Here is a 16,218-nt window from a genome sequence, read left to right on the forward strand (position 1 = left end):
TCCTTTTCATTCTTGACTAAATTTCTGCCCATGTGTACATTACTTAAAATATTCTCCTCACCCTCTGTGCATCTTGTCTTCTCTGGGAACTGCTCAACAAATAACCTCCCAAACTGTTCACTCTCCCACTGAGCATCACCTGCACTGCTGCAATGGTTCTCCTAGCGGGTGTCCTTGTTTCTGGTGTTATCTCCCACAGTCCATTCTCTACACAGCAGCCAATGTGATCTTTTAAAAACGTAAATCAAATCATGTTACTCTCTTGCTTAAAAATCTTCCAATGGCTTTCTCTTACAATTGAAATAAAGTCCGAATACCTCACTGTAGCCTATGATACCCCATAATTTCTGTCATCTGCTCGCCTCCTAGATTTTACCTCATACCATTCTGTCCTTCACTCATGCCATTCCAGCTACTCTGTTGTTTTCTGCTGCTCAAACACATCAACCAAAAGGCTTTCACACTTACTATACACTCTAGCTGGGTGTCTTCCCCCAAATTTTTGCATAGTTTCTCCTTCTCATTATCCAAATCACAGCGCAAACGCCAACTCTTCAAAAAGACCTTCCCTGGACTGTTTAAAGTAGTTACTCTCTATCACAATTTCTTACTTAATTTTATTCATTGCATTTATCATTGTGTGAAGTTGTCTCACTCGGTGAAACTTCCTTATTGTCTGTCACACTACTAGAATCTAAGTTCCATGACAGCAGGGATCTTATCTATCTCATTCACAAGAAAGTCCCTGTGCCTAGAACTTATTAGTAGGTGCTATACACTCAAGTAACATTTAGCAGGTATTCATCACACACAATATCATAGATCGGTCCCTAAACATTATCACAAAATGTTCTTCCATGCTAGTTAACATTAAAAAGAATGATACACTATACATTTTTTCTTTCTTTTTTTTTTAAAGATTGGCACCTGAGCTAACAACTGTTGCCAATCTTATTTTTTTTTTTCTGCTTTATCTCCCCAAACCCTCCCCCCAAAACATACTTGTATATCTTAGTTGCAGGTCCTTCTAGTTGTGGCATGTGGGACGTCACCTCAACATGGCCTGACAAGTGGTACCATGTCTGCACCCAGGATCAGAACCGGCAAAACCCTGGGCCACCACAGCGGAGCGCGTGAACTTAACCACTCGGCCACGGGGCTGGCCCCCTACATTTTTTCTAGGAAAAAATTATATGAACTTATTTCTGCCTAACGAATCAGTCCTAATGGCAACAAAAACACATTTCAGGGGACAGTGTCAATATTCCTCTGCAAAAAAAGGTGGTGGTACGCTGATGTCATATTGAAAACAGCAGTGGTTGTACATAGTGAAGAAGGACAGTGAATTCTTATTTATAATAACTTTTCAGCCTTCAAATGGATCTACAAATTAATACAGTACAGTAAATTTAAAATCGAACATTTTGGTGTCCATAATATACATAATTGTAATTAAAATCAGAGTCTAAAATTTTTTTATCTCAAATTGGTCTTTGAATGCCCATCTCTGAAATTTTTATTCTCCTTCTTTTCTTATGCTATAATGAATTCTTTTCCTTGTTTGAAACTGTGTGGTCTCATATTTGGTTGGATGCTACCTCAAAAAAATTAATCAGAATTTTAACATTTAAAGATTTCTTTTTTCTAATCAAGAAATGGGGATTAGCAGAACTTCTCTGCTTTGTCTTTACCCTCTCTTTCAGAAAAGCTCCTCTTTGGTCTTGATATTTCAAAGTAAAACTCTTCCTGAACCCAGTAGATAAGAAACTTTTAGTGCCTGTTTTAACTGTTCATGAGTGAGGATCATCACAGAAAGTAAATAACAGTGGAAACTGAACAAGTGCTGATAGAATTTTTGTTGTTGTCTTTTAGACTCTCTTTTAAATTTTATTTCTTCACAACTATTTTATGGGATTCACTTACAGTGAGTAAAGAATATGATACATTGAAGAGAACTACAAATTTCACTTAACATCAAAGCAGTCCTTTTGGACTTCATATTTATTTGAAAGTAGAATGAGGTAAAATGTTTATTAAATTTTACTTTAGTCACAGTTCTCCACCACAACACACACACATACACACGCATTCTATATGTAAGTTTGAAGGACTGCCCAGAAAACGTAAAATCCTTCTATTGTTTTCCTTTCCTGCAAAGAAAAATTAGTTGGTGATATGATACTTGCAGTATAAGTCATTACAGGTCTGATGTTACAGTTGTTACACATTACTGAATCTATCAAATGAAAAGGGAGCACAAAGGGAATTTCCAAATGCAGCTGCTATTTCCCATTTGTTAAATCCTTTTATTATACCATATAAGTACACAGCTGGGAAATACTATAGAGTGGGAGTTAAAACAAAATATTTTGGCTTCTAGACATTCAAAATACACAAAGCCTCCAGTGGAAAGCAATGCTTGATATCAAAAGAGAGTACAAGTTTGAAAACATTTCCAGCAACTATGATTTCATTTATACTAACATATAACATATCTGTAAATTGAAAATATTTTATACTACCATAAATCCCACTTAATATAAATTTGGTAGGCAAATTATTAGTATCTATCTTGTGACAAAATTTTATATTATAAAATTTTGAGAATAATTCACCAAAGGAACTTGGCACTTGCCAAGATCCAAACAAAATTTTACCAAGAAAATTAAGTATAGTGTTCTCTAAAGAACTAAAATTTGAACTGTATTATTTCTGCCTCAACCTATATTTTTCAATCTAGTTATTTTTATTTTTCCATGACTATATTTGGCATAAAAGTCAAAATATATCTTGAACCCATGCCTTCTCTCTATCCCCTCTGCTTCCACACTAATCCAAGCTACTACCGCATCTTACCTGGACTTCTGAAATAGCCCCCCAACAGTCCTCCTCCTTTAACCCTGTCTCCCATCCATTCACCATACTTCAGCCAGAATTGTCTGTCTGAAATGTCCTTAAACCCTGCAACGGCTTTTCATTGCACTTAGAATCAAATCTCACTTCCAAAATGATCTCTACAAGGTTTTGTTGGATATAGCCTCTACCAACCTCTCCAACCATATCTGAATCTACATTGTATGTTCACTCATTACACTCCAGCCACCAAGACTGTCTTTCATTTCCTGGAATTCAGCTATATTTTTCTCACCCTCCTATGCAAGGAAAATAAATCTTCCAGTTAATCGAACTAATTGTGTAATGATGATCCTGTTTGAACCTAAAGTTATCTAGAAAAGGCTTATTTTTCTTCCAGTCTCCAACTTCTCACTTACAGCTCCAAAGCACTGGCTGTGTCTGCAAAATCATCTGAAAAAAAATATGTCTGCCTCCACAAATTGTGGAATCGAGTCTTCGAATTGGTTCTGAGACATTAAATATAGAGCAAGAACTTAAATATTTGTTATAACTAGCAAAGGCATTTTAAAATATTACCTTATTTTTTATTAAGAAATAAAACTTTTCCTCATTGCCCATTTAAAATATTTTTCATTAACTTAACCAAAAGTTAAGAAATGTACAGTGTTTTAAATTCTTAATCTAAGAAAATATATTAAAGTTTTGGTCAGTTCTAGATGCTAAAAAATTGAATATTTTTGCTTTAAACGAGACAATTGATGTCACTACTGTGGTTTCCGTTTTGATCGTTAAGGATGGAATTTAACATAAAGTTGGCTGATACACTGTGTGTATTTGATGTTGTTGTTTTCACCTTTAGGGCAAACTCCTGCGGTGTGACTGAATGATACTCAGGAGCTTTGCACATCCTTTTGAAATTAATATATAGGCACATAAGTGAGAAAAGCTTTATTGTTAATCAAGAATGACCGTTAAAAATGATAAATACCTGCATTTCCTCACTAAAGATGTATTCACTATATGACCTCACTCACATAGATATGTTTGCCGAATACAATTTTTCGATATTAATACACAGCCACGCTTTATTTGATCAGACTTATTTTGTGGTATTATCAAGCTCACCACCAAATCTCCCCCAAAATAAATTTAAATTTCTTTTGGCAAGCTGACCTAATAATGCACAGACTAAATCAAAAAACGTTTTCCAATTTTTCCCAGTTATTAGTATATTAATAAGATTAATAATATACATGGTAGTTTCATGACTTGAACACAAATAGCTCTAATGATACGTGTTCTGAGCTTTTTCTAAAACACCTACTTGTAATGAGGCCATACTAACACACACTTAGTGCCAGTGGCCAGATTTTAAAAGCTCACCATTCTTTGCTGAGACGACAGAACACTGTCCCAGTCAGCATCTTGTTGAATGGTATTGACAAGTGTTGGTAGCTCCTCAGAGTGAGGTTTGTTGTGCATTATGGGGTGCAGAGGCAGATGGGAGGCCACATGTTGATCACTGCCCTCTTCCTTTTCCCTCGAGGTCAAATCTTGGGTCATCGTTTCCTCTCCATCAGCTGCGCAGGCAAATGGAGAGGTGGCTTGCTTGGAAGACATTCTTCTGCAGAAGAAGGAAACAGCGTGGGTTAAAAAGGGCTGTCAAAGACAAAAGAATAAACCATCCCCTGCGTTTGACTAATTCAGGAAAAAAAGGAAGTTCTCTAACTTCAGAGATGTTTATGATCTACTCTAAATGCCTGAAAAAGAACTCTTAGCTTATCTGCTCCACTTTCTCTCTCTGCATTTAACTCAGCAAACCTCTTCCCAGTAGTGGCTGCATGTTTTCTCTCTTACCAATCCACAGAGGAAATTTTTATGGAATAAGTTCTCAGAATATATATGCTTGTGTGTATTTTCCCCCCAGTTCTCCGAACTAGATTATAAGCTCTTGAGAGCAATTCAGTCAATGGCTAGCAATGAAAACAAAATGAACAACTGACCTAGCAAATGAGCCTGTTTGGAGGATGACTTGAAAGCACAAATATCCACATTTCTCTTATGCTTTATGTAGGAACAAAAGTCTATGTAAGAAAATATAATCAGGAAAGTAAGTAATCTATGATGAAAGTCCTAAGCAAATTTGGTCCTGACTTCTTAGTTTACACCTTGTATTATGAGCGCTAGGCCTAACACTGCTTAGTGCCAATCTGATCTTTTCTAAGGACCTTCAAGCTGTGTCAACTGGCACATATTGATTGAGTGGCTGATAATGTTAGATTAGTCTTAAGGCAATTTTGTAACATTTGAATTGAATATATGAAATAACTATGCCTCTATTTTATATTAGAAGATTCAAAGCATTTGCTATGAAAATAGTAAAGTGTCTACTATGCATAATATTTTTAAAACTCCAAAAACAATTACTAAATATTCATCTATATATCCACAAGTGAACATCGACTACACCCAGCACGAGGTCTCTATTCTGTGCTTTCATATAAAATCAGAAAATCATGATGATTAAACAGAATTTCAAAACTTTTAGAATATCACTTTATCAAGATGATTTTCTTAGCAAAATGTTTAAAAATAAAACTGCCAAAGTTTATAACTTAAAAGAATAGGCAATTGAATATTTTTTCTAAAACTTTACATTGTTGGTTTACAGCATTTTTAGCTCTAAAATTGCTGTGTAATGAAAGGAATAAAATCTCCACCTTAATTGCTCTTTAACATTAATTGATTTCATACCATTTTTTAAAAAATGCACAAATCAGTTAACAGAGGAAACCACATGAGCATTTTTCAAATTAGCAAATCATTAACTCGCTAGTACTGTTTCTACAGACAAATAAATACTGATTAAAGGGTCTAGAAATCTGAGATTAACAGTTAAATTTACAAATCTGTCACATGCTTTCATGAATATTGCAGTGAAGGAAATATCAAGTGCAAAGAAAAATAATTAAGTTAATTCCAATTTAAACAGTAGTTTTTATGTAGCAGCCCATGTTTCACATAGGATTTAACAGCTAATGCTAAATTTCTCACAATTAATGAGGGGGCTCAGATTTAGTATCCTACAGTGGAAAAAATTAATATAAGATCAGCTAATCTAATTATGCACAGTTCTAAATAAAAGTATTACAGGCTTTTGAAGTGCTTTGAAACATATTAAAATGCTGATACCTATTTATAATAATCATTCTACAAATAATAAAAATTTCCGCTATTAGACTCGATACTAGAAAATAATAGAGGGGAAAGAAGTAAAGAAGAGTATCTATATATTTTCTTTAAGGAGAAAGAAATGAAATGTTCCAAAGAGTAGTATATCAAAGAATCAAAGTATATTCTTGAGTAATTTCTATCAATACTAACAGATGGACAAATGGACATACACTTATGAAAAATGATAACAACAGATGCTTCTTAGTATACAGGAATCACTCAAGAGCTTACTTCATTGTCCTCTTAAATACTATAGTAAAACCAGCCAAATTATAACTGTTCTGCAACTTTATCAAGAGCTTGCCATAAACAACGAGTGTTTTCATAGTTCAGATAATGACAGTACCAATAATATAATCATTTGCATTAAAGACAAAAGAATGAATTTACTGCAGCTTTTTAAAACAGCTAAATACAACTGAATGTCATAATCCAAAACTCAGAGTGACTTTAGCTCCCCAACGAACATGCTCTTACTATAAAGTCACTTGGCTCTTTCCAATAGCAATATCTGTGATTATTGCTTTAGTATAAATTAATCATGACACAAAACCCAAAATGAAAAGTCTCTTAAGAATAATTTTAACTATAAACTGCACCAAGGAACAATAGTGCACAATCCTAATTAAACACAACTGTGCAGCTGTAAAAATAGACTAAATCTGTCCAAAGCTATGAGTTGAGTTTAAAGGCTGGTTTGTTAGAGTGTTTTCTTAAGGAAGGCTGGGCCCTCAGTCTTAATCAGCCAATAAATTATTTCCTGCAATTACATTAAATAGAAAATTATCTTCAAATGGGGAGTGTTAATTGAAAATCAAAATTCAGAGGGAAGTTTAGAAATTACACGCTGAATACAATTAGTGAGGAAAGGCTTCACCTCTACTTCATCAAGAGTCTTCTGGCGATTCCTCCAGTGACCATTCAAGAAAGCTATCTATTTATAACATCACACAATTTGTCTTTTATTTTGCACCTATAAATACAAATGTGTATCAAGCTTGCAAATAAAATATAAGCTGCCAAAAAAAATCGGTATTAAATCTGACTGTTCATCCTCAGTTCACACCATCATTCAAGACAAGAAGAGGGGTAAGGCAGACAATAATAGCGAACAACGAAGGAAGGCAGACTCAACTCCAACATCCCTCCCTTTGGTACAGGAATTAACATTTTTTGTTCCAAGAAGAATACTTTCCCATGTCATATTTTACTTAATTTCTTATGCTTACTCTACTATAGTTCCCAATATGTTGTTAGTAGAGAAAATGGTGATTTTTGTTCTTTTAGTTAGGCATCGCTCCACTGTAGGCATTTCCTTTTGACAAAATTGTTGGGCTCGTTTTAGGTTTGTTTTTTATTGTTGATTTTGTTGTAGTTTTTTGTTTTTGGTGGTGGTTTTGTTGTATTTTTAAAAGGAAAATGTGCACAAATTCTTTTTAATGTACAGTTTATTAATAAGTCTTAGATTTAGTGATTAAATTCAATTTACTGATTATTTTTTGCACAATTACTTTATTAAAGAATCCTTCAGTTTACTGATTACAACCTCATTGATTTCATTTCCTTACTTTAGTTTTCCCTTTTAAAACATTCTACAAGACCAACTAAACTGTATTCTAGAAGCTGCAAAGAGACTTGACTTTTGGTAATGCCTTTACTATAACTACTGCACCATGGCTACTCTCCTTTAGAAACTCATAAATCAACGATACACTTGTTTTAATATTTTAAAATGTCACGTGGGATGCTTACTTTTACTTTTCATGCTCATATCAGTAATTTTCCATTACAAAAACTTTCACCCCCAGTGTATTAGAACAGTAACTTACTTTAGCTGCTGCCATACACAACTGTTAAGCAAAAGAATCAAAATCCTTGTGAAAATGGTCAATTTCTATGTGACTTTACTTTGTTTTATTTTTGCACTATTATAACTTAAAATCATTCAAATGAATTGTTTTTTTAATTTGTATTAAAAAAAAATATCTCCCAGTTATACCCCCTGAAAACAGGGGTTTATAATGGAAGTGCTGACACAACCCTAACTAAAGCAGCGCAAATGTTGCCGCTATAATACACAAAATCAAGTTCTATTATTCTAAACTATCCTCGCTCATGGGATTTTTCTTTACTGTGCTCCCAGCCAAACTGCTGAAGCATGAAAAATTTAAATGCAATCAAATGCGCCCAATTCTACTTTACTAGAACAAGTGTCTACAGTGGTACAATCTTAAAAGGAGATGCAACAGATTTGTTTGGTGTTTTTTTTAACTGTTTATTTATAATACAGTGCATTGGAGATAAAATAAAAGAGGAAATTACACTCACATGGTACCAGTGTATTGACTACACAGAGTACATTATAATCAGAGAGAAAAACTACATTGTCAACTTATCACATTGGTTAAACAAGACGGTTTTCTGGGGCATAGCCATTATCAAGTAAAACCTCCAAAGAGAATTACATGTCTTTGGGACACATGAAACTGAATTCCCATCATGTGTTCCCCGAGTTTGAAATGTCTCTGCCCAGCAGATCAAGTGAATTCCTAGCATGCCAGGCCATTGGGAAGAACTTCAGGGCTTAGGACTTTTGGGAATGAAATTCTTGGAGATAAAATCTCCAGTAATTGATAATGTTTTCTAGGAAATCAGTAGGAGTGACTCTAGAAAGATGATAATTATTTTACTCCAAAACCCCAGCATAAAATCTGAATGTTTAGGCCATTAGAAACCTACTTAGTCAGTAAATTTACTTTACATTCTTTCACAAGAAATCAAGATTAGTTGGTCTAAGACTTTACAAAATGGTGAGGACTAGTTATCCACACATTAAATCCTCTATCTCAGAAAATCATATTTTCTAGGACTCTAAACCTTTCTGATTAGATGCTGTTATTTTTTAAAAACAGTTATTTGTATATGGTTAAAAGTCAGGATTATTTTAAAACAACTTTCTCATAAGGCATAGCAACTTGAAATTACACTTTTTTCTTTACTATTTCTTGGGAAGAATTCAGCTCAAAACTATCATTTGGAACTTACATAAGTATCCAGAGTCACTGAATTTTCTAGAACAATATTTTTAACCTAATTTTTAAAAATGTTTTCATTACTTCTAAGATTATTATCAAATGGCATTCACTTTTTAGGTGCATTACAGTTACTCAAAAGAAATCCTGTTTTAACATAAAGCAACATTTTAATAGTTGGTTTACTTAAAGAAAAAATTAAAAATTCAGGCCAACATTCACATTTATTTTTGTAACTCAGCCCCAGGCTACCAAGGTAGACTTATTTCAGTCAGATAATTCACTGTTAATTTAGTGTTGCAATTGATCTGATACTGAGAAATAAACAACTAATTTTCCAAAAATATAACACAGTGCCTCTCATTTTAAGCAGCATGAGTAACAGATATGTTCAGCTGCCAAAATGCACAATACCCAGGAACCCCTACAAAGGATTCCAGTCCACCCAGCCTAGGGCAAAGAATGATTTAAACACCTTCTTCCTGTACCTCTAATTCCCACGTTTAAGGATGGGAAGGAGGGGAACGGGTAGGGGGGAAGGAACCCTAATTCCAAACATTAAAATAAAGACATGTCTTTTAAAACTTTCCCTGCTTCATTAGGGTAAAGGCTGAGGGTTGTGATTGATTCTTTGTATTGTTTTATCCTGCCCTATCTCCTCTCCCCAACTCTCCCCTCAAACTTCCCCTAGGCTTCTGCCAGGTTTTTCTCTTTCTTTCATCTGTTTAATAAGCAAATGAGGAAATTCAATGTGTTATAGATCTATCTTTTAAAGTTTGTAGTGGCTCTTTCAGAACATATGTGGTAACATAACAGACAATATCTGTTAGAAGAAAACTCACTGATTTGAGATAACTGTCAAATCAACAGAGAGGAGGCAAATGAAATATGCTTGAAGCCCTTGAAGTATGTCTAAGAAGCAGCTTATATTAATGGATTTTGACTTATCTAAGGCTCCTAATTTTTCAAACCAAACCAGCAAAACTGTCTCCAAAGGCCTTCTGAGGTTCTTACAGAACAGAGACTACCTGGAACAGATTCTTCTCAAGTCATCAAAGTTTGTGTTTCTAGAGTTTATATTTAGCTGACAATATTGCTGTCACTTTATATAGCTTAAGACTGTTCTTTGGACTACAGCTCATATGTCTTGGAATGCTTTGACTCATGAATTGTTTCTCCTGATAATGTTACATCACGTAACCACCTCTGTCTAATTGGTTAGTACCTGCTGGAAGAGGCAGGCAACCAGCCTAACGACTGGCCTGCCTGACTGACTGCCTATGGAAAACCTATAATTATTACATGTGTCTCTGAGTATCCAGTTTCTTTCTGGGATCAAAACAACTTGACTTCATGTAACCCCTATCTATACTTTTTGATTGATAGAAATAATATTGAATTTTTCTCACAATTTATCTACCAGTAACTTGTTGAGATCTTGGCTTTGGAAAGCCAGGCACAGAATATATAAATAAAACCAGTCGCTTAACAATAAGAGCAAAACCAAACAACGGCTACTATGAATATACACTAACTTAAAGGATTTTAAGCGCAATGACTTTATAGCTCAACTGAAAGACTTCTGTGTGGCTTGAGAGAAAGAAAGCTGTCTAAAATAATAGCAGAATGAATGTATTTATATATGTTCACTTTGAATCTCCTCTTCACATAAAAAGAAAATCATAATTTTTAAAGTGAATATCAAACATATTTTTGTCAACTTGAAACCAATCCACTAATGTGGAAGCCCAGTTACAGGATATCTTATCCAATTATTAATAAAAAACATAAACCAGAACAACAATTTCTTAGAGAGAAATGGTAGGAAGCTGTCACTGTATATTTTTCCATTCTAATCTCCATTTTCACTTTTTAATATTGCCAGAAAAAAAGAAAAAATGAACATTGACACTATTAGACTGTTTCAAAAATGAAGGCTTGGGGCCGGCCCGGTGACATAGTGGTTAAGTTCACATGCTCTGCTTCAATGGCCTGGGGTTCATAGGTTCGGATCCTGGGTGCAGACCTAGCACCGCTCAACAAACCATGCTGTGGCAGCATCCCACATAAAATAGAGGAAGATTGGCACAGCCATTAGCTCACCAACAATCTTCCTCAAGCAAAAAGAGGAAGATTGGCAACAGAGGTGAGCTGAGGGCCAATCTTCTTCACAAAAAGAAAAGAAGAAGAAGAAGGCTCACATAAGGTGACAGCAAACAAAATTCTATAAAAGAAGCTAATCTCTGAGGTTCTCCTTTAGCTAAATAAAGCAATCCAACAATTCTTCTTTCATGTAACGAAACAAAGTATACATTTCAGGTTCCTATCAAATACAAGGAGGAGAAGGAAGAAGAAGGTGGGGGAGGGAAGGAGGAGGGGCGAAAGGGAAAGGGGAGGAGAGAAACAACCGTGGCTTTGCAGTTCATTTTCAGTTTGTCTACTTAATGAAAACCTCATTGTACAACCCTGAAAACCATTTCCAGCAGGCAAAGTATTTCTGATTCAGCAGAGGTTACACAAGCATCAAAGCAGTTAAATATAGGTGCCAAGCCGCATTGCCAGGAGCTCTTAGTACTGTGAGTTAGTGTTACCTGACAGCTTAGTGAATATAAAATTACTTGTTTCTCCAATTGAAGACAATCAAATTGTCACCTTCCATTGTAATAATGCACAACTAGTGATCAGCAAAGTGCAAACATAATTACCATGAAGAAAACAAAAAATCAAATCTAAATCTCTCTACAGAGTAAACACATCTATCTGGCTTCCCCAAAAAAGGAGTGCATTTTAATACTGAATGCTATGATGCAATCTTTGTTATTTAACAATAAGATTTATTAGTCTTACATTAAATTAAAATGAAAAACAACAAGAAATATCAATTCATAAGAAGTGAATACAAATACCAACAAGAGCACTACAACTTTCCAGAGTATAAGGCCTACAAATTATACCACTGCCATTTGGCTGCTAATGTTAAGTGTATGTCAGCAGCACGTCCCTTACAAAAATCTCGCTTTCAGAGATTTCTTTCTAGCCTAGAAACCTTTGAAGGTTGTAAAAGACAGGTAGGATCCAACCTCAAAAGCTTTTGTCTTAATTTTTCCTTAAAAGAAAAAAGTTACGCTTTACTTTTGTCTTCTAAAGTGATCTATATTTTCGAGGTTGAAAATTCACCTCACAAAATTGATTTATTATCTCTAGACAACTTTAGAAAAATGACCAAACATAGGGTAGATGCCCACAACTATTACTGAGACACTCAGCATCTGGAATTCTTGTCCAAATTTGGTGGCCAGATTGGCCCACTACGAAACTGATTTCAGTAACCCAAAGCTGCATTAGCATTAAAGCACTGAAAATTTGACATGGTTCTCTGATCCCCTGAAGAGTCCTAAGATGTAAATATAGATGTTGCTCCAAACAAACTGCTTTTTTAAAAGGTCTCTTTGTAAAGTAATTTATATCTATCTAACTCAAAATTTAAAACATTCAGATTTGCATCATTCCTTCCAGCATGGCAAAAACTATCTTTCTCAGTCTCAAAACACTCCTAACATAGGGGTTTTCTCCTTTCATCAATAATGTCCTCTTTTTCATAAGAAAAGTATACCATACTTACAGTTAATGCCTGATATTCCATTTTTGCCTGATACCTCTGTTCTGAATAATATCATTTCTAATCCTCTAACACAAAAACGCATCAGTTGAGGGAGAGGGGAAGCACTGCGCCAGAGTGAAAGTGGAATGAATTAGAGACCATCAACATAAGACTCCCTGAGCTTGAATCTTAGCACATAAATTCAGACATTTGCAATTGGATGTGCCATTCCTTCGAATGATGCTTTCATCCTTTATAAATCTGAAATGGCCAATCACTCTTACATTGCATTCCTGTTCCACTATTCCTCCATTTTATTAGGGAAGGGTGGAGAAAAGGGGGAGCTGAATGCACTGGATGGACTTGTGGCTAAATTAGAAGCAGAACAAGGATGGAAGAAACAGAAAAAAGGGAAAGTCCAATCTCTAGTTGCAAGTTTTATTGTGATTTGAGAGAAATTTCATATCATTAAGAGAAGTCTGGATATGAGAAATAAGTGTTTCAGAAACAGAGCTTTTTCCTTGAACTTACCAACTTTCAAGTAATATAATAAAGTTTGTTTTCCAAGGGAGCCTACTTATAAGCTTAATACAATAAAAACCTCCCAGCACAGGGGAGGCAATCAGTGTTTTTTGAACTTCAATGATGAGTAACTTAATACGTTCCTAAAATTATGTTCCTACAAAATATTCCTCGCAATACAATAATAATAAAAAGTATCAACAAGAGGAAGAAAAGGAAACCTGTTATCAGGGAATGTCTTCCAGACCTAGAGAATTAAATGCTTACATTGATATTATCATAAGCTTATAGTCAGTGGAAGAAAAACAGAAAGCATTAAAAGATTTTGTCTTATTTTTTAAAAAATGAAAAAGAAGCTTATTCTATATGTTCCATAAGGATAGGGATCATGTCTGCCTCATTCCTTACTGGATCCCCAGTGCCCAGCACAGTGCACAACACATTGGCAGACAATCAATACTATTGGAAAGAGAGAGGGAAAATCAGAGAAGGAGAGATGAGCAAATAGCTTATATGTATTTTAAACTTAAGGTGAATAGATAATCACAGAAAGTACCACTCACATGCTATTGCTGCCAGCCTAAACATTATTCTTTCTCTGTACTCTTTGTACCAAACATCTCATTCTTTAACACCTAAATCATATGATTTTTATATCTATATCCCCAACACTGAGCTCTCTCTCTCTCATTTCCCTGAAATACAACAAGCCTCAGATGACTCCTAGCCTAGAGGACTTATATCAAGATGCACTCTGCTATGTCATATTCAACAAACTTAAAATTAGATTCATCATTATTTTCGTCAACCTCCTCCCTCATTCACTCACACCCAGAAGAGCATAATTCTCAGAATCATCCAAGTTCAAAACATGAACACTATATCCCTCTCTTCTTCTTTATCCTTCCTCCTCATTGCCAGCCTGTCATTAAGCTCCATCAACTCTTCCTTAATAATGTTTCTCATGCTCATACCTTCTCACCATACTCAACAATCACCTTAGGATAGGACTTTACTACACTTCATAACTAAACTCTTGCAACAAACTCTAAACTGGTTTCCCTAATTTCAGTATCTCTCCCTCCAAATCAGTCTTACTGCTACTCCCTTCATCAGGCCACTCTCTTGATTAAGAAACATCAGTGGGTCTCCCCTGATGACAGAAAAAAGTCCAAATTGTGACTGGCATTCAAAGCCCTTCACCCAGATCCAACCAATCTTTCTAAACCTATCTTCTAGGAGTCTACACTTTAACCTCCTGCTCTAACTAGACTAATACACTCAGCCTTCACTTATTGCTGCCTCCCAGCCTTTGCTCTGCCTGTGGGAAACTTCCCGCACTTTCCTTTCTTATCACTAGAAAATCAACTGAGACTATTATAGGCAACTACAATCCACCCCTCTTCTAATTGTTTCTAATAAGTGCTCTGAAAATTTATTCTTATATCACTCATTCAACACAATGCATAACATCATACATAATCCTTTTTAAATGTATAATATATAAGTAATCCCAATCAGATTACAAACTTTTCAAGGGCAAGAACAAAATCCTAGGCTTCTCTGTATTCCCACAGTACCTAGTACAATATTTTGTGCAAAGAAAACAGATATTTGCCCAATTATTTAATTTTTATTAAATGAATAGGCAGAAATAAACTTAAGTCATTATGCTTAACCAGAGGATTTAAAGTAAAACTTCTAGATCTCTGTATATAACTTGGTTTTCCAGGGCTGTCTCCTTTTCTCCCACCCTTCGGCCAATTAAATTCATTTCATACTTTAAAAGTTTTACATATTCTATGGCAAAAGAAAGCCCCCCCAAATCATCAATCTATGTTGTTAAAAACATTAAAATGATATATAGATGGAGAGAGTGACGGATGAATGGATGCATGGATGGAAGGATGGACTTTGGAAAGATGGTTGACAAGACACATAAATAGTATTTACTAGATGCTTAGAAAATACCAGTCACCATGCTAAGCGCAGCTACATGTATTATCTCATTTAGTTCTCAAAACAACTACAGGAGTTAGATAACATCATTATCCCTGTTTTACAGATAAGGAAACCAAGGCACAAAAATGTTTATCTAAAAAAAATGTAAATGCCTAAGGTCATACCTGGTAAATACAGAAGGCAGAATTTGAACTCAGATGGTCTAATTCTAGGGCAGATGCTATTAGAATCAGAGGTAATTGATGGTAAATCTAAATTAAATAAATTATTAACTATTTTCGATTATCATATGATTATTTCCTTACTAATTTATACACTTCCTATATATTTATTTTTAATATTCCAGTTATTCTAAGATAATATGTATCTTTATATATATATCTAATATATAGATATATAATAATTTATCTAAGATAATCCAAGCTTAGTCAAAGGATCACTATCTTTACTTTTTCCTTCCTTTCAACTTCTAGGTTGGAGGTATTTAATTACTGGCTAACAACTATTTTAAAAAGAGAGAGAGAGAAGAAAGGAAAGCAGGTAGCCCTCTAACCAATCCATTTCACTTTCATTCTAGCCGATTTGACAACAAAATTGGTTACAGATATAGTTAAAAGATATTGGTGCACAGGGCTTAGAGGTTCACTGTAGTTTTTTTATGGTGAATTTCCTAACAGATATTTGTTGGTTGTTAACTATCCATGATTTACCTAGCAAGCTTTTTCTGGTTAGCCTAGATGACAAACATTTAACTATATTCTTATATAGAGACTTGTGAGAAAAAATAAGGATGTCACTGCCCATTCATGTCAAGGTCCACAGAAGTATGAAATTTAATTTCTACCACCTAGCTTTTACCAGAGAAGGCACATCAGAAGGATCAGATACAGCTGGAGCTGTTTCACTACAAAAGTAGGTGTTGAGGAGAGCCTTGAGGGAAAACAAGATGAGGTACCTGAGCAATACATATTTAACACACCACCCGTCTAGAGTTCATTACAGAAAATGCAG

General features: G+C 34.8%; 1 protein-coding gene across 50 annotated transcripts in view; it reads right to left on the reverse strand.

Moving 5' to 3' along the window:
- The window catches only part of SOX6 (SRY-box transcription factor 6), a 570,771-nt gene that overhangs the window by 340,565 nt on the left and 213,988 nt on the right, over positions 1–16,218 (reverse strand). For all 50 annotated transcript variants that reach the window (XM_070274840.1, XM_070274842.1, XM_070274841.1 and 47 more), the window contains one exon: positions 4,240–4,480. In XM_070274840.1, the coding sequence (XP_070130941.1) occupies positions 4,240–4,476 (237 nt within the window). In that variant the 5' untranslated portion in view covers positions 4,477–4,480. The remainder of the gene's footprint in view (positions 1–4,239; positions 4,481–16,218) is intronic.

The sequence above is a fragment of the Equus caballus genome, chromosome 7, assembly GCF_041296265.1.
Source record: "Equus caballus isolate H_3958 breed thoroughbred chromosome 7, TB-T2T, whole genome shotgun sequence".
In the NCBI taxonomy this organism is placed as follows: domain Eukaryota; kingdom Metazoa; phylum Chordata; class Mammalia; order Perissodactyla; family Equidae; genus Equus; species Equus caballus.